The 19,293-nt window shown below is 47.3% G+C and overlaps 1 protein-coding gene across 4 annotated transcripts in view; it reads right to left on the reverse strand.

Moving 5' to 3' along the window:
• LACTB (lactamase beta) overlaps nt 1–19,293 on the reverse strand; it is a 1,309,212-nt gene that overhangs the window by 447,430 nt on the left and 842,489 nt on the right. Inside the window, exon 1 of one of the 4 annotated variants that reach the window (XM_069624467.1) lies at nt 17,096–17,576. The exons of 2 other annotated variants lie outside the window; for them this stretch is intronic. In XM_069624467.1, the coding sequence (XP_069480568.1) occupies nt 17,096–17,162 (67 nt within the window). In that variant the 5' untranslated portion in view covers nt 17,163–17,576. Of the gene's footprint in view, nt 1–16,401; nt 16,489–17,095; nt 17,577–19,293 lie in introns of those variants that run through there. One more of the 4 variants, XM_069624468.1, reaches the window with a different exon arrangement.

The raw sequence follows: 19,293 nt of genomic DNA on the forward strand, positions 1-19,293 counted from the left end.
TGCCAGGGCCACAAGAAGGGCGCTAGCCGCAGGCGTATGAACATGGTCCGGTTTAGAAAATAATGCAAAATTAAAATCTGAACAGCAGCACTTTGCAAGGAAAGATACAGAGCGTGTGATGTAACAGAGCAATGAGCCTTGAAAATAGAATGCCCATTGTTAGAGAGGCAGGAAGTATAAAGTGAAATGTTACATTTTAATCCAGGCCGCATGATGTTGTGCTAAGCGGAATACTGTTCAAAGGTCGCCAAGTCAGGGGCTGGAAAATGACAAGTTCATACGGGGGGGGGGGGGGGGTGATCACAGATGACACCATGGAATAGGAGGGAAATGCTAAAGAAAACATACAGAAATATATGGAGGAGGCAGAGATGATGGGGGAGGGTTTTGAAATAAAGGGAGAGAAAGGCCAGAAGGGATTCAGGCTCACTCTGGCTGGAACCTGGGGTCTTCGAAAGGTTGGGTCTCTGAGCTGCTGTATAGCTGCGCATGGGAGCTGCCTCACAGCTGCGCAGGGAGTTCATGGAAGGCAGTGGTTTGACCCTAGAGCAGTGGTCTAGCGAGGACGGGCTGAAGCGTATCCAACTGTAGAAAAGGAGGTTGCGTGGCATTACCACAGAAAAGGCTTAAGGGCTAGACAGCCCATCCGAGTTACAGAGAGACCAGATATCATTTGGATGGAGAATATTAACAGGTCAACAATTAATTAGGACCTCCTCATACAGGCTAATTGGCAGGGTGTCAAATTGAACATGAAGAGCATCACTTCCTTAAATAGTACCAAAAGATTAATGAAGTAGCTGAATTCAAAACTGTGAATGGGAGTTTGTCCGAGTGCAGAAGTGGTCATAATCTAAAAACCCATCAAATGATAATAGAAGGGGAATAACAAAGGACGTGGATCCTAATGCAGCTGTATTGCTTTCATAACAAATGATTATTGGGGAGGGTCTTCCAGGTTACGAAAAAAGAGCATATGGCATGCCAAGCCAAAATAAAACCTGTTCTTGTATATGTGCCTAATGATTAATGTTTTTTCTGTAACAGTAGTGCTGCTTAACAAGTGACATAGTTGATTTATCTGTTTCTTGCTGATGAGACTGAATGTGTTGAACTATGAAAGTGTACAGTGGTTCTTATTGTGTCTAAAGCCGGTCCTTTTTTTTCTTCATCTAGAGGCAAACAGGCATTATGAATGAAAGGTACAGTTCTAGGCCTGATGGTGCATAGCTAGATTCCTGAAGCGAGATCAACGTTAGCAAAAAGGAAGAGTCAGGCTATTTCTTCCTACATTCCCTTCCAAGCACAAATATAAGATAAAGGTAGGTAATACATTGAAAGGCATTTGCATTATAAATCTTCTCAGATCTGCAGTATATGTTTTCATAATATAATCAAACTGTTTCAAATAGGGAAAGCTTTGTCTAACATATTCTTTATAGTTTTTCCTATTAGGCAATTTCTCAAAATTCTCAATTCTGTCCCAAGCCATTGCTTTGGTCTTTATATCCTTCATTAAAGTTTCCAATATCCATATGCAATTTCTCACAGCAGATTTTAAATTCCTTAAGTACTTTATAATTCCCAAAATCGCTGCTTGAGAGCCATGAGAAAAGCACAACAAAGATTGCTCATTATCTTGATCACTCTCAATTAGAGCCTGCTTTGTGCTATTAGCGAAGTTAGACCAAGTTCACAACGCATGGCTTCACTGGGACCAAAATTAGAGAGCCTGAGAATCAGACAGTTTGCCCTCAATACGTTCCATCCATTTCACCTGTCTTTCCGTAAAGATTATGACCATACACTATTCCTGGTACAATACTAGTCCTATATATCTTTAGGTAATGTGTAGGATCAGAAGAAGGACAAGGTAAAGGCATGTTCTTACTGCAAAGTTTATTTAAAGCAAAATAAGGCTCATCTCTCCCTATAACTATGGGGTGTTCCCTATCTTTCTAAGCTGCTCGTCAGTCAGGATGAATGTCCAAAAACAAATACGTCCTCTATCCCAATCTAAGCTTTCTGACCCTACCACTATTACAGCTAACTAAGGTCAGGGGAATGACTCCTTTCTCTTGGTGCTCATATTTTGTCACAAGTTTCTTCTCACTTCTCTTACTCCTTTCGGTACACCATATGCAAAGAGTCTCTTGTCATCCAATGCATCACTTTATGCAGTTCTTTTAAGAGGTTAGCAATTTCCTGCTCCTTATTCTTCTTGGTCACACTTCTCTTGCTCTATTCAATAGACTATATGCAAATAGTTCCTGGTTCTTCACCGTATATTAGTTCCTGAAGCGGTTACACTCTACCCTCTTTTGTAGAAGTTCAATTCCCCCCAAATGTTTTTCTTTTGCTCTTTTTTCCTCTTCAGGATATGAATGTGCCTTTCCTTTTTTCCAAAGTGATAAGCCTCCACTTTTATTTCTTTGCCACTCTATGGTTTCTTTTTCTTGCTCATCTCACTCAAACAGTTCGGTTTCACTGGATTATTTCCAATAGCTTCCCCATTAGTACTGGGACAAGTTTCACTTAACTTATGAGTCCCGTTTGGTTTGCCAGTATTCCCAGTCCCCATTTTACCTTCCGAGTTCCAGGGCAATGTCGGTGGTACCTGCAGTCCCTTGGATTCTCTTTCCTTCTGGTCGCCTCTCCACGGAGTCTCCTTCTTGGATGTGCCATTCTCCTCTTTGGGTCATGTGATGAATCCAATATCATCACTCCTTTCCGCAAGGTAGCCTCTCCTTATGTGGCATGGGAACGGCGGTCCGCTACCTGAACCTGACCCTGGGGGCCGCTATATGAGGGAGGACCACCTGGGGGGAGACAACCCTCGGGGGGGGGGGAAATGATATGACGTCAGTGGAGGAAATCACATGCCCCAATTCTATTGTGCAGGTGTTCCCTACATTCCTTAAGCCTTAATGGCATACTGTACCACTCTCCCTCAATTACCAGACCCATTCTTAGTATTCCCGAACCTGACACAAAGGCCAGTATATCAATTACTGAGACGAGGAAGAGGCAGGGAGCAGTAATGATCACTCCCAATAAGATCTCATACCAGCTTCCTCAATATCATATAAAGAACGATAAGATAACCACTGAGACGAGGAAGAGGAACAGAATAATGATGATCAACTAAGACCAGTAAGCCCACACAGCAGTCTAGTCTTTAGAGATCATTCAATCATGCTGGGAAGTTTAAAACCAGCGCAGCTGACAGCAAGCAGTGAGAGCTGCAGACGCTGGGTTACACCTCGACTTGCACGGATACCGACCAGTACGCTGGCGAAGAGGATGTCGTAGAAACAGTGTAGAGGCTGATCCAAACAGTGGAAGAGGAAACGGGAATGCAGTCGGCTCGCTGCCGAGAGCACAAGGCAGTGGGAACCACATAAATCAGAGAAGGGTGCGGCAAGGGTGCTACGGCTGATGGAGCACACACCGAGAAAGCAACACAGAGGAAAGTGGAGAAGTGCCCTACAAGCACCCGTTAAACCCAGGGAGGGCGGAAGGGTTAACGAGTTGCTTAAAAGTGTGTGCTGCTTCATAGAAGCAACACAGGAACAACGTGAAGAGGTTTACATACCATTAAGCTGTGCCACGAACGGGTCGCTGAGCCCATACCCCAAAAGAGGCAGAATTGAGAAAAAAAATCAAATACATTTCAACGGACTTGGTAAAGAAGGAAAAGCCCATTATATGAAAAAGAGATCCATTGAAATGAACATTGTTAAGCAAAAAGCGATACAGCAATGTTGGGCTAATGTTTCATGTATAAAAGGGAAAGGTAACTGTGAATGTCCTGGCAGGAGAGTATACCAGGCAGAGTCAAGTGTGTGTAAAGGCTAAATGCGAACTGTGTGCAGAAGGAGAGAGAATCTAAAGAAGACCCATGCCTTTGAGATTGTGTTTTTTTTTTTTTAACTTTGCAAGGGGTTTTTATTTTTACGAGTTCAGTGAACATATTCGGGCTGGCCCAAGGGTCTAGCTGTATGCCTCGAGAAGTCTTTTTTTTTTTTATTCACATATTTTATTGATTTTTGAAACACAAACAAACAAAACAATACTGTACGTGCACACTGCCGATAGAGGCCTTGGAAGAGAAGCAGACAATCATAAATCATAAAACATATCCCTTATTATACTTGCGGCAGGGTATGTTTGCCCCTGCGTAGCGGTCGTTTCCCTTATTCCCCCCTTTTCTGTGAGCGCCAAGGGGCACCCGATTTATCTCATCTGTGTTCTGATGACCGATTGTCTGTTAAAAGCATCAGTGGACGTCCTCCCATTTTTGCCATATTTTCTGCGCCTTGGCTGGGCATCCTCTGGCCGAGTATACCCTACGCTCCATCGCAACACACATATCAACGTCCGTTACCCATTGTTCATAGCTCGGTGTCAGGTCCGACCCATTTTTGAGCAATATTTCGTTTGATCGAAGCGGTTGTGGTAGAAAACAGGAGTTTTCCGTATCTGGACAATTCGATTTCTTCATCCATTCCCAGTAGTAAAAGCTTAGGGTCCATAGGTATCGACTTGCCCATGACTCTAGGTAGATCATTGCAGCATGCCCCCCCAAAATTGTCGAATGTGTGCACAATCCCACAAAATATGGAAAAAGGTACCCTCTTCTGTTTTATATCTCAAACAAGTTGGATCATTTATCTTTCCCCATTTATAGAGGGCAACCCTAGGGTAATATATTCTGTGCAATATCTTTAACTGGATCAGTCTGAGTCTTGATGATATGGCTATTTCTCTTGGGAACATCAGCGCCGTGACCCATTCCTCCGGTAATATTGCACCCACATCGGCCTCCCATTTGGTTTGTAACGCCAGCAATTCTGTCGTGCCAAAAGAGGTTATGGCGCTGTACAGGGTCGATGTCACTTTCTGAGTAATTGGTTCAGGGAAGAGATTTCTTTCTATCGGGGTGTATTCCGGTAGGGAGGTCACCTCAGGAAGAATGTCCTGTAGTGCATGTTGTAATTGGATATAGTGATATTGTTCAGTTTGGGGGCGTGCGAGGCGGGTCGCCAGTTCCTCGAATGGAATTACGCTGCCTTCTCTCACAATGTCACCCAATGTGCATGTTCCATGTTGATTCCAATTTGGCCATTTCGGAAGCATGTATACACCCGGGAGGTTTCTGTTGTTCCATACTGGTTGGGCCTGTGATAGTTTATCCCCCATCCCACAAATCTGTGTGCCTCTGCCCAAATTTGCGTTGTGTGTACGCATGTTGGAGGTGAGTGTTCGGGTTCTCTTCTTGTAGAGATACTGCATGACCGGCCTCTCGAGAGTGCTTTCATCTAGTGATTTATTGTGTGGTGCAGCTGTGTCCCCGTGCAGTTGGTCATTTACTATTGTCAGTTGGCTAGCCCAGTAGTACGTCTGCATTCGAGGGAGTCATATTCCGCCTTCCCAAATGGATCTTTGGAGCGTGGCCAGTGCTATGCGTGGGTGGCCGTTATTCCACAGCAACTTTCGAAGTGATTGGTCTATCTTTCTGAACATATTTGGGGGAATATATAGCGGGGCGTTTTGAAGTACATATAGTAGTCGGGGCAGGGACATCATTTTGAAGAGCGCAGCTCTACCAAGTAGTGTCAACGGAAGGGACGACCAGTGTTGGACGTCCTCTGTAAGCCTTGTCAACACCGGTTGTAAGTTCCTGGGGGTATAGTCATTCAGGTTATTTGTTATTAGTATACCTAGATATTTAAACTGTTCCCTCAAAACCTGGTAGGGGCATCGGGATGGTATTACTCCCTCTATCTGCGTTAGCGGGAACAGAGTAGATTTCGCCCAGTTGACCCGCAGTCCACTGAACGCACCGTATTCCTACAGTAGGGTAGTCACTATGGGGCAGGATCTTACTGAATCTTGCAGATATATCAGTAAATCATCCGCATACAGGGACACTTTGCCAATAGGGCTAGTGGGCCCCGAATTGTGCCCGCATTTTCTATTGCTGTATGCAGCCGGTGTATGTTCATACGGGTGGATCTCTGCGGCATGAATCCACATTGATCCGGATGAATTAAGGAAGTTATGATTTGTTGAAGCCGGTTGGCTAATGTTTTGGCTAGGATTTTGGTTTCAGTGTTAATAAGTGAGATGGGTCTGTAAGAACCGCATCTATCTGGTGGCTTATCCGCTTTGGGTATTACAACTATAGTAGCCAATCTCAGGTCCAACGGGAGGGGTCCCTCACTCCGGCAGGTTTCGTACATTTTAAGTAAGTGTGGGGTGACTACATTAGGTCCTATTTTCTTCCACATCTCAACGGGGAAGCCATTGGGTCCCGGGGTTTTTCCGGCTTGGAGATCCGCCATGGCTGCGGACAACTCCTCCTCCGAGATGTCAGACTCTAGCAGGGCACTTTGATCGGGTGTTAGTGTCGGGAGGGTAATCCCTGATAGGGCTGCGGTATTAATGGGGGTAGTTGGTGCTTTATAGAGCTCCTTGTAGTAGGATGCGAACCCCTCCGCTATGTCTCTATCCGTCGTTAACAGTGTGTCCTCTTGTGTCTTAATCGCTCTGACATGCCTGAGCCCCTCGTCTCGTTTCTCCAGCCATGCCAGCAATTTACCCGCTTTGTCCCCAGTTTCATACACTCTAGCCCGCATCGTTGCATGCGCCTGTTTAGCATTATCCAGCGCAACATTATGTAGCTATTTCTGTGCTAGTTGTAACGCGCGATGTGTTACTGGTGTGTTATGGGATAGGTGGGCCACCTCTGCACTCGCGTCTCAGCCTCTCGGAGTGATTTCTTCTGCTTTTTTTTTATGGGAGGAGATCCAGGAGACGAGTTCCCCTCTTAGGACCGGTTTATATGCCTCCCATACGGTTATCAGGCTACTCACTGACGTTGCATTTAATTCAAAGTACGATTCTGTGACATTTTGGGCCTGTTCTATTAGTTCGGGGAAGCCCATGTAATAATTATTTAGTCTCCAAGTGGGCGAGGGGCTGGTCTGCCAGTGCAAAGTTCTAATATGAGCGGAGAGTGGTCTGATATGCCTCTGGGTAGGAGCTGTGTGGCGTTAGCTAGGTGTAGTTCAGAAGTTGGGAGAAAGAAATAGTCCAGCCGTGACATGGAGGCATGTGCCCCCGAGAGGAACGAGTATTCTCTCGTATTGGGGTGGAAGTGTCTCCACACATCTTTTAGCCCTGTTGCGTCAGTAAACGTGGCTAGTTTGGTCCGAGTGGAGGGATTTCTTGCACGAATATGCGTGCGATCGAGTTCCAGATTCATGACTTCATTGAAGTCTCCTCCCACTATCACCAAATTCGAGGGCTCTGCAGTGATTATGGGAGTTATGTCTTCAATTAGGGCGGTAAGCAACGTTGGTGGTGCGTAAATGGCTAGCATGGATACGGTGCGTTCCCAGAGAGTCCCGGTCACATGCACATATCTACCCCCCGGATCTTGTGTGACAGAGAGTAGATCAAACGGGAGGCGTTTGTGTATAAGGATTAATACGCCGCGGGCCCCCATAGAGAAGCCAGCGTGTAATGCTTTTCGGTAATTGGATCGCCTGAAGAGGTTGCAGTTAGTTCCTGCTAAGTGTGTTTCGGTTAAGAACGCTACATCTGGTGTGTGACGGTTCAAATATTGTAATACAAGGCGTCTCTTAATGCAGTTACCCAGCCCATTCACGTTCCATGTCATCAGCCTGATGGATTTCGTATTATTTTTATTATTAATGGACTCCATCATGCCGGTTTGGAGCTGACTGTAGGAGATTCTGCTGTGTGTGCCTTGCAACATTAAACTTAGTACCCTCAGAGGGAGCAAGGCTCTGATCTACAGTGTGCATAAACATTTGAGCCCGATTGAAACCACGGGCAAACCTGAAACATTGAACTGTGTAAACAATTTCTAGTACAACTTAACATTTGAGCCCGATTGAAACCACGGGCAAACCTGAAACATTGAACTGTGTAAACAATTTCTAGTACAACTTAACATTTGAGCCCGATTGAAACCACGGGCAAACCTGAAACATTGAACTGTGTAAACAATTTCTAGTACAACTTCAAACTCCTGTGTGCCCTCCCCATACTCCGCCCCAACATGAAGTACCTGTCGCCCGAACATCAACCCAAGTTCAACTAGTGTCCGCTCAGATTGCCCTTAGCAATCCTTACTGTTTCTACAACTTCTACAACTGTTTCCACGAAACTGGCGGGGCGTGTGTTCGCCTGAAACAGCCGCTATATTACTATTCAGCTATGTCAGTTACCTTGATGCCTTATTCACGTCTGAAGTTGGTTCCACTCAGTCGGTGCCGCTGTCATTTCGATCATTATCTTAGCCCTCCCCCTCGGCCAGCGGGGGGTTGTCATCCCGGATCAGAGGTTGGGCAGGTGGGGGTTCTCTGGCTGGTGGGTTGCCAAGATGCACGTTTCTGTTCCTTCGGTTCGGCCTCCAATCGCCCTCTATGTGTGACTCCACCCATCCCCAGGCTTCTTTAGGGTCGGTAAAGTGTACCGTTGTTCCTTTATGGAAGATCTTCAGCTGGGCCGGGAAGATTAGCCCATATTTAATGTTCAGAGAGCGCAGCTGATTTCTGATTTGCTCAAACAATTGTCTTGCCTTCTGAACTTCTCTCGTATAGTCTGGGAAAAAGGCGATCCTGGAGCCGTTATGAGTTATCGTGCCTTTGGTACGTGCCATATGTAGTAATGCGTCCCGATCTCTATAGTTTAAGAACTTTGCTACCAGTGTACGTGGCGGGGACCCAGGCGGTGGTTGCCCGGTAGGCACTCGATGGGCCCTTTCTATTGAGAAAAACTTGGAGAATCTTTTCTTGTTAAACAAATCAATGAGCCATTGCTCGAGGAACAATTCCATGCAGTCACCTTTGGCCTTTTCGGGCAGGCCTAGGATCCGTACATTGTTCCGCCGTGATCTGCCTTCCCCTTCGTCTACTCTGGCTTCTAGCACCTTTAGGCGGGCCGTGGTCCTATTCAGCTGCAGCTCCAGGTTCCTCAGCCCATCCTCCGTCCCGGATATGCACTGTTCGGCTTGCCCAGTGCTAGACGTTAACTTTTGGAGGTCATTGCGTAGTAAAGAAACGTCCACACTTATACCATCTATTTTTTGTTCCATGGAGGCGCGTGAGTCCGCGATTGCTGCCATAATGTCTTTCAGAGATATCACTTCTCTTTCCTCCTCCATTGCCTCCCTGTGATCCTGTTCCAGTGGTGGGCTCGCCGCGGTTGTTGTAAATTGGTCAATTTTGCTCTGTGTTCCGGTTTTCCTGGGTTTTTCTTTACCCATGTCAAAGATCTGTGGGTCCGTACTGTAAGCCTGATTACGCTCGTGTCCTAGCGTGGATCTTGTGTTACGTCGTCTCTCGTATCCAGTGAATCGTGATTTGCGATATGCCCCCTGCCCGTGGGCACTCAGGTGGTAGTTGGTAGTTGGCCCGCGGTGCCGGGTCCTGCTCCTGACATCGGGCTCTTTCGCTTTATCTACCTACACCTGACCAAGGATGATGTGAGCGTTATACACCTCCACTCATTCGAGCCACGGGGTCCATGGGCAGTATTTTGTTCAGAAGCCCCAGGGTGCCGTGTGTCAATCGGGGTCTGGGCACACCCGGCTGTCTCACAACGGACCCGCCCAGGTACTCGGCGATCTGCCAACCCGCAGGCCCGCTCCTACGTATCAGGCTGGTAGTGGGGCCCTCCCTGCGGGCGTCCGCTGCAGCCGCATCAATCCCGGCGCGCAGAATGGGGCCACCACCGGCACAGGTTCAGTCCTGTAGTGTGCGTCGGGTGAAACAATCCGTGGGGCACCAGGTAAGGCAATGTGCCCCCAAATGTGCCCCCAAGAGAGGGTCCAGGGGTCGCCCCGGCGGATCTGTATTGATTAATAGCCTACCACAAATTGCCGCCTCGCTTGTGGGTCTTCCAGGTCTCTGGTCCAGGTCCAGGTCTCTGTTGCGCCTCACGTCCCAGAGTCCGTGGATCGGGGAACCGCCGCGTCTCGCCAGTCTCAGCCCCGCCGGAGGGTGGGAGAGCCGCTCGCCGAGGACTCCCGACGGCTCAGCAGGAGGTAGGGGGAGCTTCCGCTAGCGATGGCCGCACTGGCCAGCAGGGATGACCTCCCCACAAGACCCGCACTCACCGTCCCGAGCTCCGGTCAGAGCCGTACTCAGGTCGCGGGTGGCAGGCAGGATAGTCGGCAGCCGTCGGAGGTCCGCTGCAGCTCCGGCGACAACTCTGGTGCAGTCCCCTCAGCGGGGGCCGCCGCTAGCAGCCGGGGCAGCCCCAGGCCCAGGGGTGCTCCCCTTCGCAGATGAACAGAGGGGCCCCGTGCGGGTCGAGGTAGTGCCGCTTCACTTTTCGGCGCCTGTTAGGGAAGATTTCGTAATTGTAGGTAATTTTCCTTCCATGTGGCAACCCCTAAACTTTTTGCTGTTGTTTTTCACCTTGTTCTTGACTTTGCCAGAGAAGTGCAGCCTTCTGCCGCACTCCTCTGGGCTTTCGCTCCTTTCTTACGGGGAAACTGACATGCCCTTAAGACAGTCAGTACCGGGGAACGCCGTTTCCCGTAGTTTCTTTTATCATGTTGCGGCTTTCGTGCAACATGACACAAGAGGGCACTGTAAGCTAAGTTACAGCTCTCTTGGGTCTCTAGCCTTCTACGGGCCCTAGATACTCGTTTAGGATTGTATCTGATCGGTGCAAGTGATTCAGGGACGGGAATGGTGGCAGCGATCGTTTCTTGTATTTTGAGCTCCTTTTGGCGTTCTAAGCGCGTTTTTCGCGCTTAACCCAAAATGGTGGCCTGGCTCCCAAAATGGCCAGACCACGAGGCTCCTTTGTCCTGTCCGCTGACCGTCTTGCTCCCTTCACCTTCCCCAGGTCGAGCCGACCCAGGGCCTTCCTTATTTGGGCATGTACGTTCCCGCGAAACACGGATGCTTTCGCGGGCTTCTACATGTCTTGTGTGTGCCTCCAGGATGTGGGATGGGATGTCTGGTCCCAATACACATCCTGGGTGCCAGAGAGTCTAGGGTGGTGTGAATGCCTGGGACCACCGTGGTCCGTGATTGGTCCACGAATGGTGTGAGTGTTGATGAGCGGATCTCCCATTGGGTCCCCTCCGTTTTGGCGCGAAGGGAACCGTGGCTAAGAGGGGGCTGGAAACACCACTACCAGGTCGATCTCCTGAGTTCTCACGAACGAAGGAATACAGGAGCCAAGTATCCTGCAACCAAGAGGCTGGACCGAGGAATCGCTGGTGACCCGCTGAAGGACTTCTCCTCTGCACTGCTGTCGCCTTGTGAAACCCTTTTCACCTTTGATCGAACCAGAAGGCCTGTACTGGTACTTCGACCCTTGGAATAGCGGGAACAGCTATTCTCGGCATCTTCACCATCTCCTGCCAGTAAGCCTTTGGAAGCGTCTCTGGGCCATCCAGCTGACTGACCAGCTTACACGGGAGTCTTGCTCTGTAACCGCCGCCAGGTTGTGTAGTATTTCGAGTCCTCGTCACTCTCACACGCTTCGTACACTTGGCGTTCCCAAGTCTGAAGTGAGTAGTGTACATTTGGCTCCGATACACACGGCCGCTCCGTTGCTCTGCTGGAGTAACAAACTGTGCGGGTTTCTTCGATTGGGACGTCTTTTTACTCTACACGACGACGAGGCGTTCCCTGCTCTTCTGAACCTGCCAGCTGCTGAAACTGACGCGGAGAAGCCTGGGTCTGCTTGCATCGGGGACCGGTGAGTAGCTTAGCTAGGATCTGGTCGCCCTCCTGCAGGAACCCATTGCTTTTCCCCGCTGTGTCCAACAGCACCCTTTTCCGTACTCGCGCTCTGCTTCTGCCCACTGTGGAGGCTGCGCTTGAGTAGCGGAACTTGTTCTTCTTCTTGTGTGCACTAAACAGAACTGCCTGATTCCCCTCGAAGAGCTTCTCCTTTTGCCCGTTGGCACCCGCAGGTGCAGGTACTTTTGAGCACTAGGCTCCACTCTTCGCAGGGCTCGGACTTCCATCTAGTTAGGTGCCTCTGAAGGCGAACTGGGTCTAAGCGTTACTTTGCACTGCCTGTCTTCCTTCCCTTTTAGGTGGACTACCCATTTTGTGCAGATAACGCTTGAGACTGTCGTATTTGTATATATATTGTATTGGTATGGTATGTGTTGGTTTACTATCGTTATATTGTGATTTTCTCGCTACGGTCATTGTTTTAAAGGCCTTAAAATAAATGTGTATATTTTTAATATAACACTGTTTGGAGTAGTTTGTACGTGTTCTTGCTTTGTGTGCTCATTGCGGGCTTTCAGTCACCCTCACCCCTCTTGAGACCTAGTCTTGACCGCCGCGATCGCTACCTTGATTGGTCTGGCTCGTCCAGAGGTTACCCTGTTCCAAGTAATTAGGTTGGCCTTCTGAACTTCTGCGCCACCAGGACAGAGTTCAGAAATCCGTCTTAACAGCGCCAAAGCAGGATCGGCGTATCTAGGCGGCCATCTTGGGAGCACCTCGGCAAACTCAGGAGCAGATTTCACCTCGGCCTTTCACCGCACCGGGCCTCCGATTTTCTCCATCTCTCCGTCCAGATGGGCCCAGTGAGGTCCGCTGTCAGCAGGGGTTAGTTTAGACCCCGGTAGTTGACCGCATTAGGCAAATTTAACAGGATTTCTGCAGCGGCTGCCCGAGTGACGAGAAACTACGTCCTCCGCATCGCGCCGTTGGCCACGCCGCCTTTGAGATTGTGAAGTCCTATAAGAGTGAGGGAGAGCCCAGGAGAGTTTACCAGGCAACCTGCGAGTCTGGGACTCGCACCCAAATTATAATACAGTAAAGAAGAGAATTCTTAGGAAGTCACATGTCCTTAGGATTTTACACAAGTTGAAACCTGAAGAGAAAACCCAAGGAAGAAAGTAATTACCCAGAACGGAGAAGGACCTCGATTATTCTTTGTTGGAACTTTTGTTATTGTGGAATCTAGGGAAGGTAGTCATTCCCTGGAACTGTGAACATTTGTCCACTTGGAACCTTTTGGTTGGATTTACATCTTTGTGTTGAATTTGAACATTTGTGCACCTTGAGAAACAAATGTGTATTGCACATTAGAGTTAATTTTATAGTGCAGGGGTCAGAATAGGATTTCGAACACGGGACATATTTTTGCTTTGGACATCTTGTCATGTTAGAAGTACTTCTAGAGCGCACGGTCACCCAAGGGTATCTTGGCGCTGCGGGAAGAGGCTACAGCCGGATAAAGCATTGCTAGTCCTAAAATAAGTAGGTTTTAACAGCCTTTCTAAAAGTTAGATAGATGTTTTCTTAATGGGTAGTGGGAGGTCATTCCATAGAGCCGCAGCAGCTATGGAAAATGCCCAGCAACCCACCCGTGCCCGTTTATACATCAGAACCACCAAACGATCGGCCAAGGCGGAGCATAAGTTACGGCTGGGATGGTAGCGGGTAAACTTCAGCACCCTGATCATGGAGGGCGCAATGCACTATACACAATGCCTTAAAATTAACCCATTGGGTCACCGGGAGCCAATGGAGGGCTCGAAGCACGAGATATACGTGCGCCAAAAGGTGTGCCAGTTGCCACACGTGCCGCTAGAGTGCAATCTTTGCAGCTGTTGAATCAGGCCCTTTGGTTGTGCCAGATACAAGGAGTTACAGTACTCTAACCGTGATATCACCATGGCTGCCACCACTGGCGGACACAGAGAGGCAGGAATCATGGGAAGAATCTTCTTAAGAATTTTTTGCTGGAAGTGGCCAGCTTGACAAACCGGCGTACCTTGCTTGTCCATAGAAAGTGAGGCTGATGGAATGATTCCCAGATTTTTCACTTTGCCGACTGGCACCGGGAGAGGACCAAGGGATACGTGTCAAACAGTTGACACCCAGAGAGTGGGATTAGGAGGGCAGCCTACCACCATCACCTCAGTGTTGTCTCCATTCAATTTGAGCCAATTGCAGTTCGTCCCCTCTCCCACGGCCGCCAGACACTCCTGTAGGCACGACGACCCCTCACCCTGATCAAGATCTAATTGGATCAGAATCTGAGTATCGTCAGCGTACGAGTAGCATCTGATGCCGAAGGAGCGGATCAAACATACAAGGGTCCAAGTATAGATGTTAAATATGATTGGAGACAGGGAGGAGCCTTGTGGCACTCCACAACTAAGGTGAAAAGGAGCAGAAAGAAAAGGCGGCATAGAGAGGGTCTGAGGGCGATCCGTCAGAAATTACGTGAACCAGGGCAGTACCTGGCCCTGATATGCCTAGCTGGACAAGGCGGGATAGCAAAATGGAGTGGTCGACAGTATTGAACGCCGCTGAAAGATGTAACAAAATCAGGGCAAACTAGCTTCCCAGTCAAAGCTGCTCAATTGTGGAACGAATTACCCACTACCGCGAGGCTAGAACATTCTCTTTCCAAATTCAGGCAAATTGTAATTAACTGGCTGACGACAGCTATTGCTAATTGAAATTATGATAATGCTCACGCCTGTTTGCTACACAGCATCTGTACCATATGATTGTAAACTTGTATTGTAAACTTGCATCTGTAACTGGTAATTATCTGTAACATGTAACTGTAACCTGTAATTTATGCTCTAAGCTGTACATCTTCTTACTTCCTGCGCCCTTATACCCCAGGGTCCGGTGCGCATAATAAATACTAAACAAACAAACAAACAAACTCCCATCTGCATCCACCAACCTGGCCATGTCATCCTGGATGGCGACTAGTACGCTCTCAGTGCCTCTGCCTGGATGCAAACCAGACTGAGCAGAATTCAGAAGATTAGAAGATTCAAGAAATGTAGAGAGCAGAGGTGACACCAGTAATTCAAGAAGTTTAGATAAAAGAGGGAGAAATGAGATTGGGCGGAAGTTAGATAGGACTGTGGGGTCCAAGGATGGCTTTTTCAAAAGGGGGATAACTAGCTACCTTCAGTTCCTGTGTAACCATCCCAGACTGGCACGAGTCATTAATGGCCACTGATCTCAGAAAGGAGGTCCGGGGTGATGTCTTTCATAACCCGTAAAGGGATGGCATCAGAAGGGGAGCAGGATTTCATATTTTGAATGGCCCCCAAAACTGTCTCTTCAGAGAAGCTGGGAAAAGTTGACCAGCTCTTCATTGCTGAGTGAGTAGAAATTTCAGGATGAGAGGAACTGTAAGCAGCTGGTGGAGCCGCAGTGGCCATCAGAGATGTTTTGCCGGATGGTATCGATCTTTGTGATAAAATATTGTGATAAGGCATCACATAGCTTTTGGGTAGGAGTAACGTTAGGAGTCAGTTTCTCTTATGAGGAGAGAGCCTTAAATGCTGAAAAAGGGGCCCTTGGCTGGCATAAAAAGGACTCCGTTTTACTAGTATAGTATAGAGCTTTAGCTGCTTTGATGGTAGCAGAGTAAGCTATTGAGCAGGCTTTATACTGTATTTTTTTGGCTGGGTCATATGTTCTCCACTATTTACGTTCAGCCTGTCATAGTTTAAGATAGGCATCCCTCAGGAGGTCTGTAAACCACGGTTCTGATGGCAGTCTACAAGGCTGGACCAGGCGTAGGGGTGCAGCCACATTGGCAGCCTCTAAAAATGACTGAGAAAGAAAGGACAGAGAGGCCACTGTGGCAGTACCACATTTGGCATGGATCGAGGTCATCATGCTTTGGGTGTCTAAGGCGCGCCCGAAACGCTGCCAGATTTTACCTGCTGGGATCTTAGTTGGCTTGTCCACAGCTTCCAACAAACAGGAGACTAGAAAGTGGTCTGACCACAGTATAGGTGCAACTGACTGAATCGTCAGGAAAGATTCTTTAGCAAAAATCAGATCTAGCATGTTGCCTAATTTATGTGTAGGGCATTTTACATGCTGATAAAATTCGAGACCTGACAAGCTATCAGCAAACATTTCAAGAACTGGGGCTCTGGGTAGGTTACATTTCAGATTGAAATCACCCAGCACCACCAGTTGAGTATATTGCACTTGAGGATTGGCCCATAAATCAGGAAATCGTTCTAGAAAATTACTTTGGGAGTCAGGGGGGCGATATATGAGTAAAAAGTGGCAGGTGCTTGTAGAGGAAATTACACACCTAGAGAAGAGCCTCCATGGGGATGTCATGGGGGCAGTAAAGTTGGGTAACAGTAAATTCAGCCCTATAAATGACTGCGATGCCACCCCCATGATGAGGTGTCTGGCGATCTGCATGCAGGATGCAAAAGCCTGGGGGGACAGCTTGTACAAGAGATGGGGCAGAACTCTCCTGTAACCACGTCTACGCGAGACATAATGCCGGACGGCGATCTTCAAGCAGAGATCTTATTTCATCTGTATGTGCAGGGAGCGATCGAGTGTTTAATAGCAATAGTGAAATGCAGACCAGGTTAGGCAGCTCCTTCAATGACATATCACAAGGAGTTGTCTTAAGTTCCATGGAGCTGCTACTCCAGCCTGGTGGAAATGTAGTCACTGCAGGGGCTAGAGCAGATCGATACGTTGATGGCCCTCCCCGCGCTGATGGTGTGCCCGCTGCGCCCATGCACTGTGTTGACAGAGTGGCACATAAATGCCGGAAGCTGGAGGGAGAGAAGGCTAAACCCGTCCCCTCACAAAGATAGAAATAGGACTGTCCGTCTAGTAAGCTCCCCAAGGGAGTGAGTAGTCACACTGTTATAACACCTTAACACTGTTAAAACATTTCAAACACACAATTGCATATTAGCAGCAGAAACGTAAGTTACTAGTAGCAATGAGCTAATAAAATACTGGGTCAGAGTGGCTTTAAAATTACATGCCCGGTAACGAGCTGCCTCACCTCTCCGCCGAACCGCTGACAATTCGGCACTAAATGCCGGTAGTTGGAGGGAGGGGAGGCTAAACCCGCCCCTCACAAAGATAGAGAGAGGACTGGCCACGATGCAGTGTACCGTATAGTAAGCTCATCAAGGGAGTGAGTGGTCACACTGTCAAAACACCTTAACACTGTTAAAACATTTCAAACACACAATTGCACATTAGCAGATACTGGGTCAGAGTGGCTTTAAAATGACATGCTGGGTAACGAGCTGCCTCACCTCTCTTGACAAAGCACAGACCCATTCGTTTTGGTTGAGGCAGGGAAATGCCTCCTAGATTAGGCATAGCGAAGCATTTTCCAACCCATTTATTATTTCAAATAAAGGCTTCTAGCCAAAACCTTGAGTTCTCAGTTTCTGTGTCTATGTCTCATTCCTGGCTCCTCACAGACATCACAGGGATCTTGACTCGGACTGGGAGCTGCTTACTCCACTGTTTAGACTCAGCACCGACTACCCTGATTCCATGGTCACGCCACCAAAGTTTGTTCTCCTCCGCCTGGCTTTCTTCCACTCTTGCACGCCGATTGCTCAGCATTTAGGTTTCCATGCCAGAGTGGCTCTGTCACACGTCAACTCAGTGTTCTCCCAGAGCCTTGCCTTCTTCCGCTCCACTATGCATAGGGAGCCATCCGTGTGACTCTCGGATCTTCACTAGCTCTCGCTCTTTGCCTCCTCTCAGAATTCTCTCTGCTCTCGGCGTTCTCTCTCACTCGTTGTTCTTGCATCCCTTTTCAACCTCCTCATTGCAGCCCATTGAATTTAAAGGAATATGTTCCATTTCTTGTCGTTCATAATATAACAACGTTATTTTCATGAGCTTGATAACAGTTTGGTATATTGTAGAAGTCCATATAACACACAGATCAAAAATTGAACACATCTTTTGGTTCTATATACAGCACACACAAGTGGAAATGATGCCCCTGATGAATGTCCGGCATTGAAGTGCATAATTAGGACAGAAACTTGTACAAGTGGGGCTCAAAAAGTGAAATCCAGCGTAAAATGTGTACACAGATTAATTGCTGTACTTTGGAAATATGGTTTACATGTTTGTATGTACTTGTGGTTTTATACATTACTTTTAATGTTTTGAGACCATCTTGTGATTATGTGTTTCATGACTAATACATTTGTATTTTTATAAATAATGAATGTTTGGGAGTAAGCCCAAGGTTGTGCAGGTCTCCCTGTCTCTCTAGAGATAAGTCCATATAAACCATCACTTGGAGGCCATCAGGGAGTTCCTCACGGCAACAGAAGTCCTTCTCCCCAAAGGGAGAGGGGAGTCTCTCCCGGTGAGGTCCCACTTGCCTCCACCCCTAGGAACGGTACTGCAATGCGGGCTCACCTCCAGAGACTCTCCTGGGGGTAAGTGGGGGAAAATTCCCCCAAATTTGTCACAGTAACCTTCTATGTAACCCTGAGCTGCAATATATCCTTTAATGATTCCAAATGTCCTGTATGCTTTAAAAGCCAAACTATTTTCAAGAAGAAGCATACTAGGTTTATTGGATACAGGGATGCCAAGATATATACAAGGCTCAAGCACTTAAATCCTACTACCATAGAGCTTCCACATAAAATGATTACCTTTCTTTTGTTTTCTGTTTTTAATATTTTTGGTTTTTCCAAATATATCTTTAAGTACATACCCTGCATTCAATGACCCCTGCAGGCCCAGTGGAGTGCTATCCAATATTACGGTGTCATCTGTATATGACAGCCAAAAGATATTATGTCGAGGAAAGTTCTTACAATTGGTTAGTGAATCATGTACGTCGGCTACAGATTGTACAATAAAGGTGCCACACAACAACCCTGTTTAAGGCCATGATTCATATGCATTATCTTCGAGAGTAACCTCAAAAGATTGAGTCTTCTAGTCACTGAGGTGTCATGATAGATTTGCCTGATGAAATGTAGCAGCACAGGATCAGTCCCCCAGTTAGCAAGCTTACGCCATATTTGAGAATCACAAACTCAAATGCCCTGGCATAATCAATAAACCAGAGTTTTTGGCATGGTGTGGAAAATATTGTACTAAAATAAATAGCTCAGATGTTAAGTAGCGTTCCCATACCCTGAAGGAAGCCAGTTTGTGGATTCTTTAATAGATTATTATTCAGGGCACATATATCAAGTCTTTTCAATAATAGGTTTCAGAATATCTTGCATGTAGTGCCAATCATTGCCAGCAAACAATAGCTGGCTGGATCTTCTCGTGTTCCTTTTTTATTCACGGCCATTATATCAATTTCTTCCAACTAGATGGTATATAGCGATCACACACAATTTGACAGATTTTGTGCAATAATTATAATTTTTTTTAAATATGTTTATTTTAAGCCAAGGCAGGACAATTTACAAACAACATTGCATAAGGATTTCACACCTATTGGCAATTTCCTTTA

The sequence above is a fragment of the Ambystoma mexicanum genome, chromosome 11 (assembly GCF_040938575.1).
Source record: "Ambystoma mexicanum isolate Mex_15411 chromosome 11, UKY_AmexF1_1, whole genome shotgun sequence".
NCBI lineage: Eukaryota > Metazoa > Chordata > Amphibia > Caudata > Ambystomatidae > Ambystoma > Ambystoma mexicanum.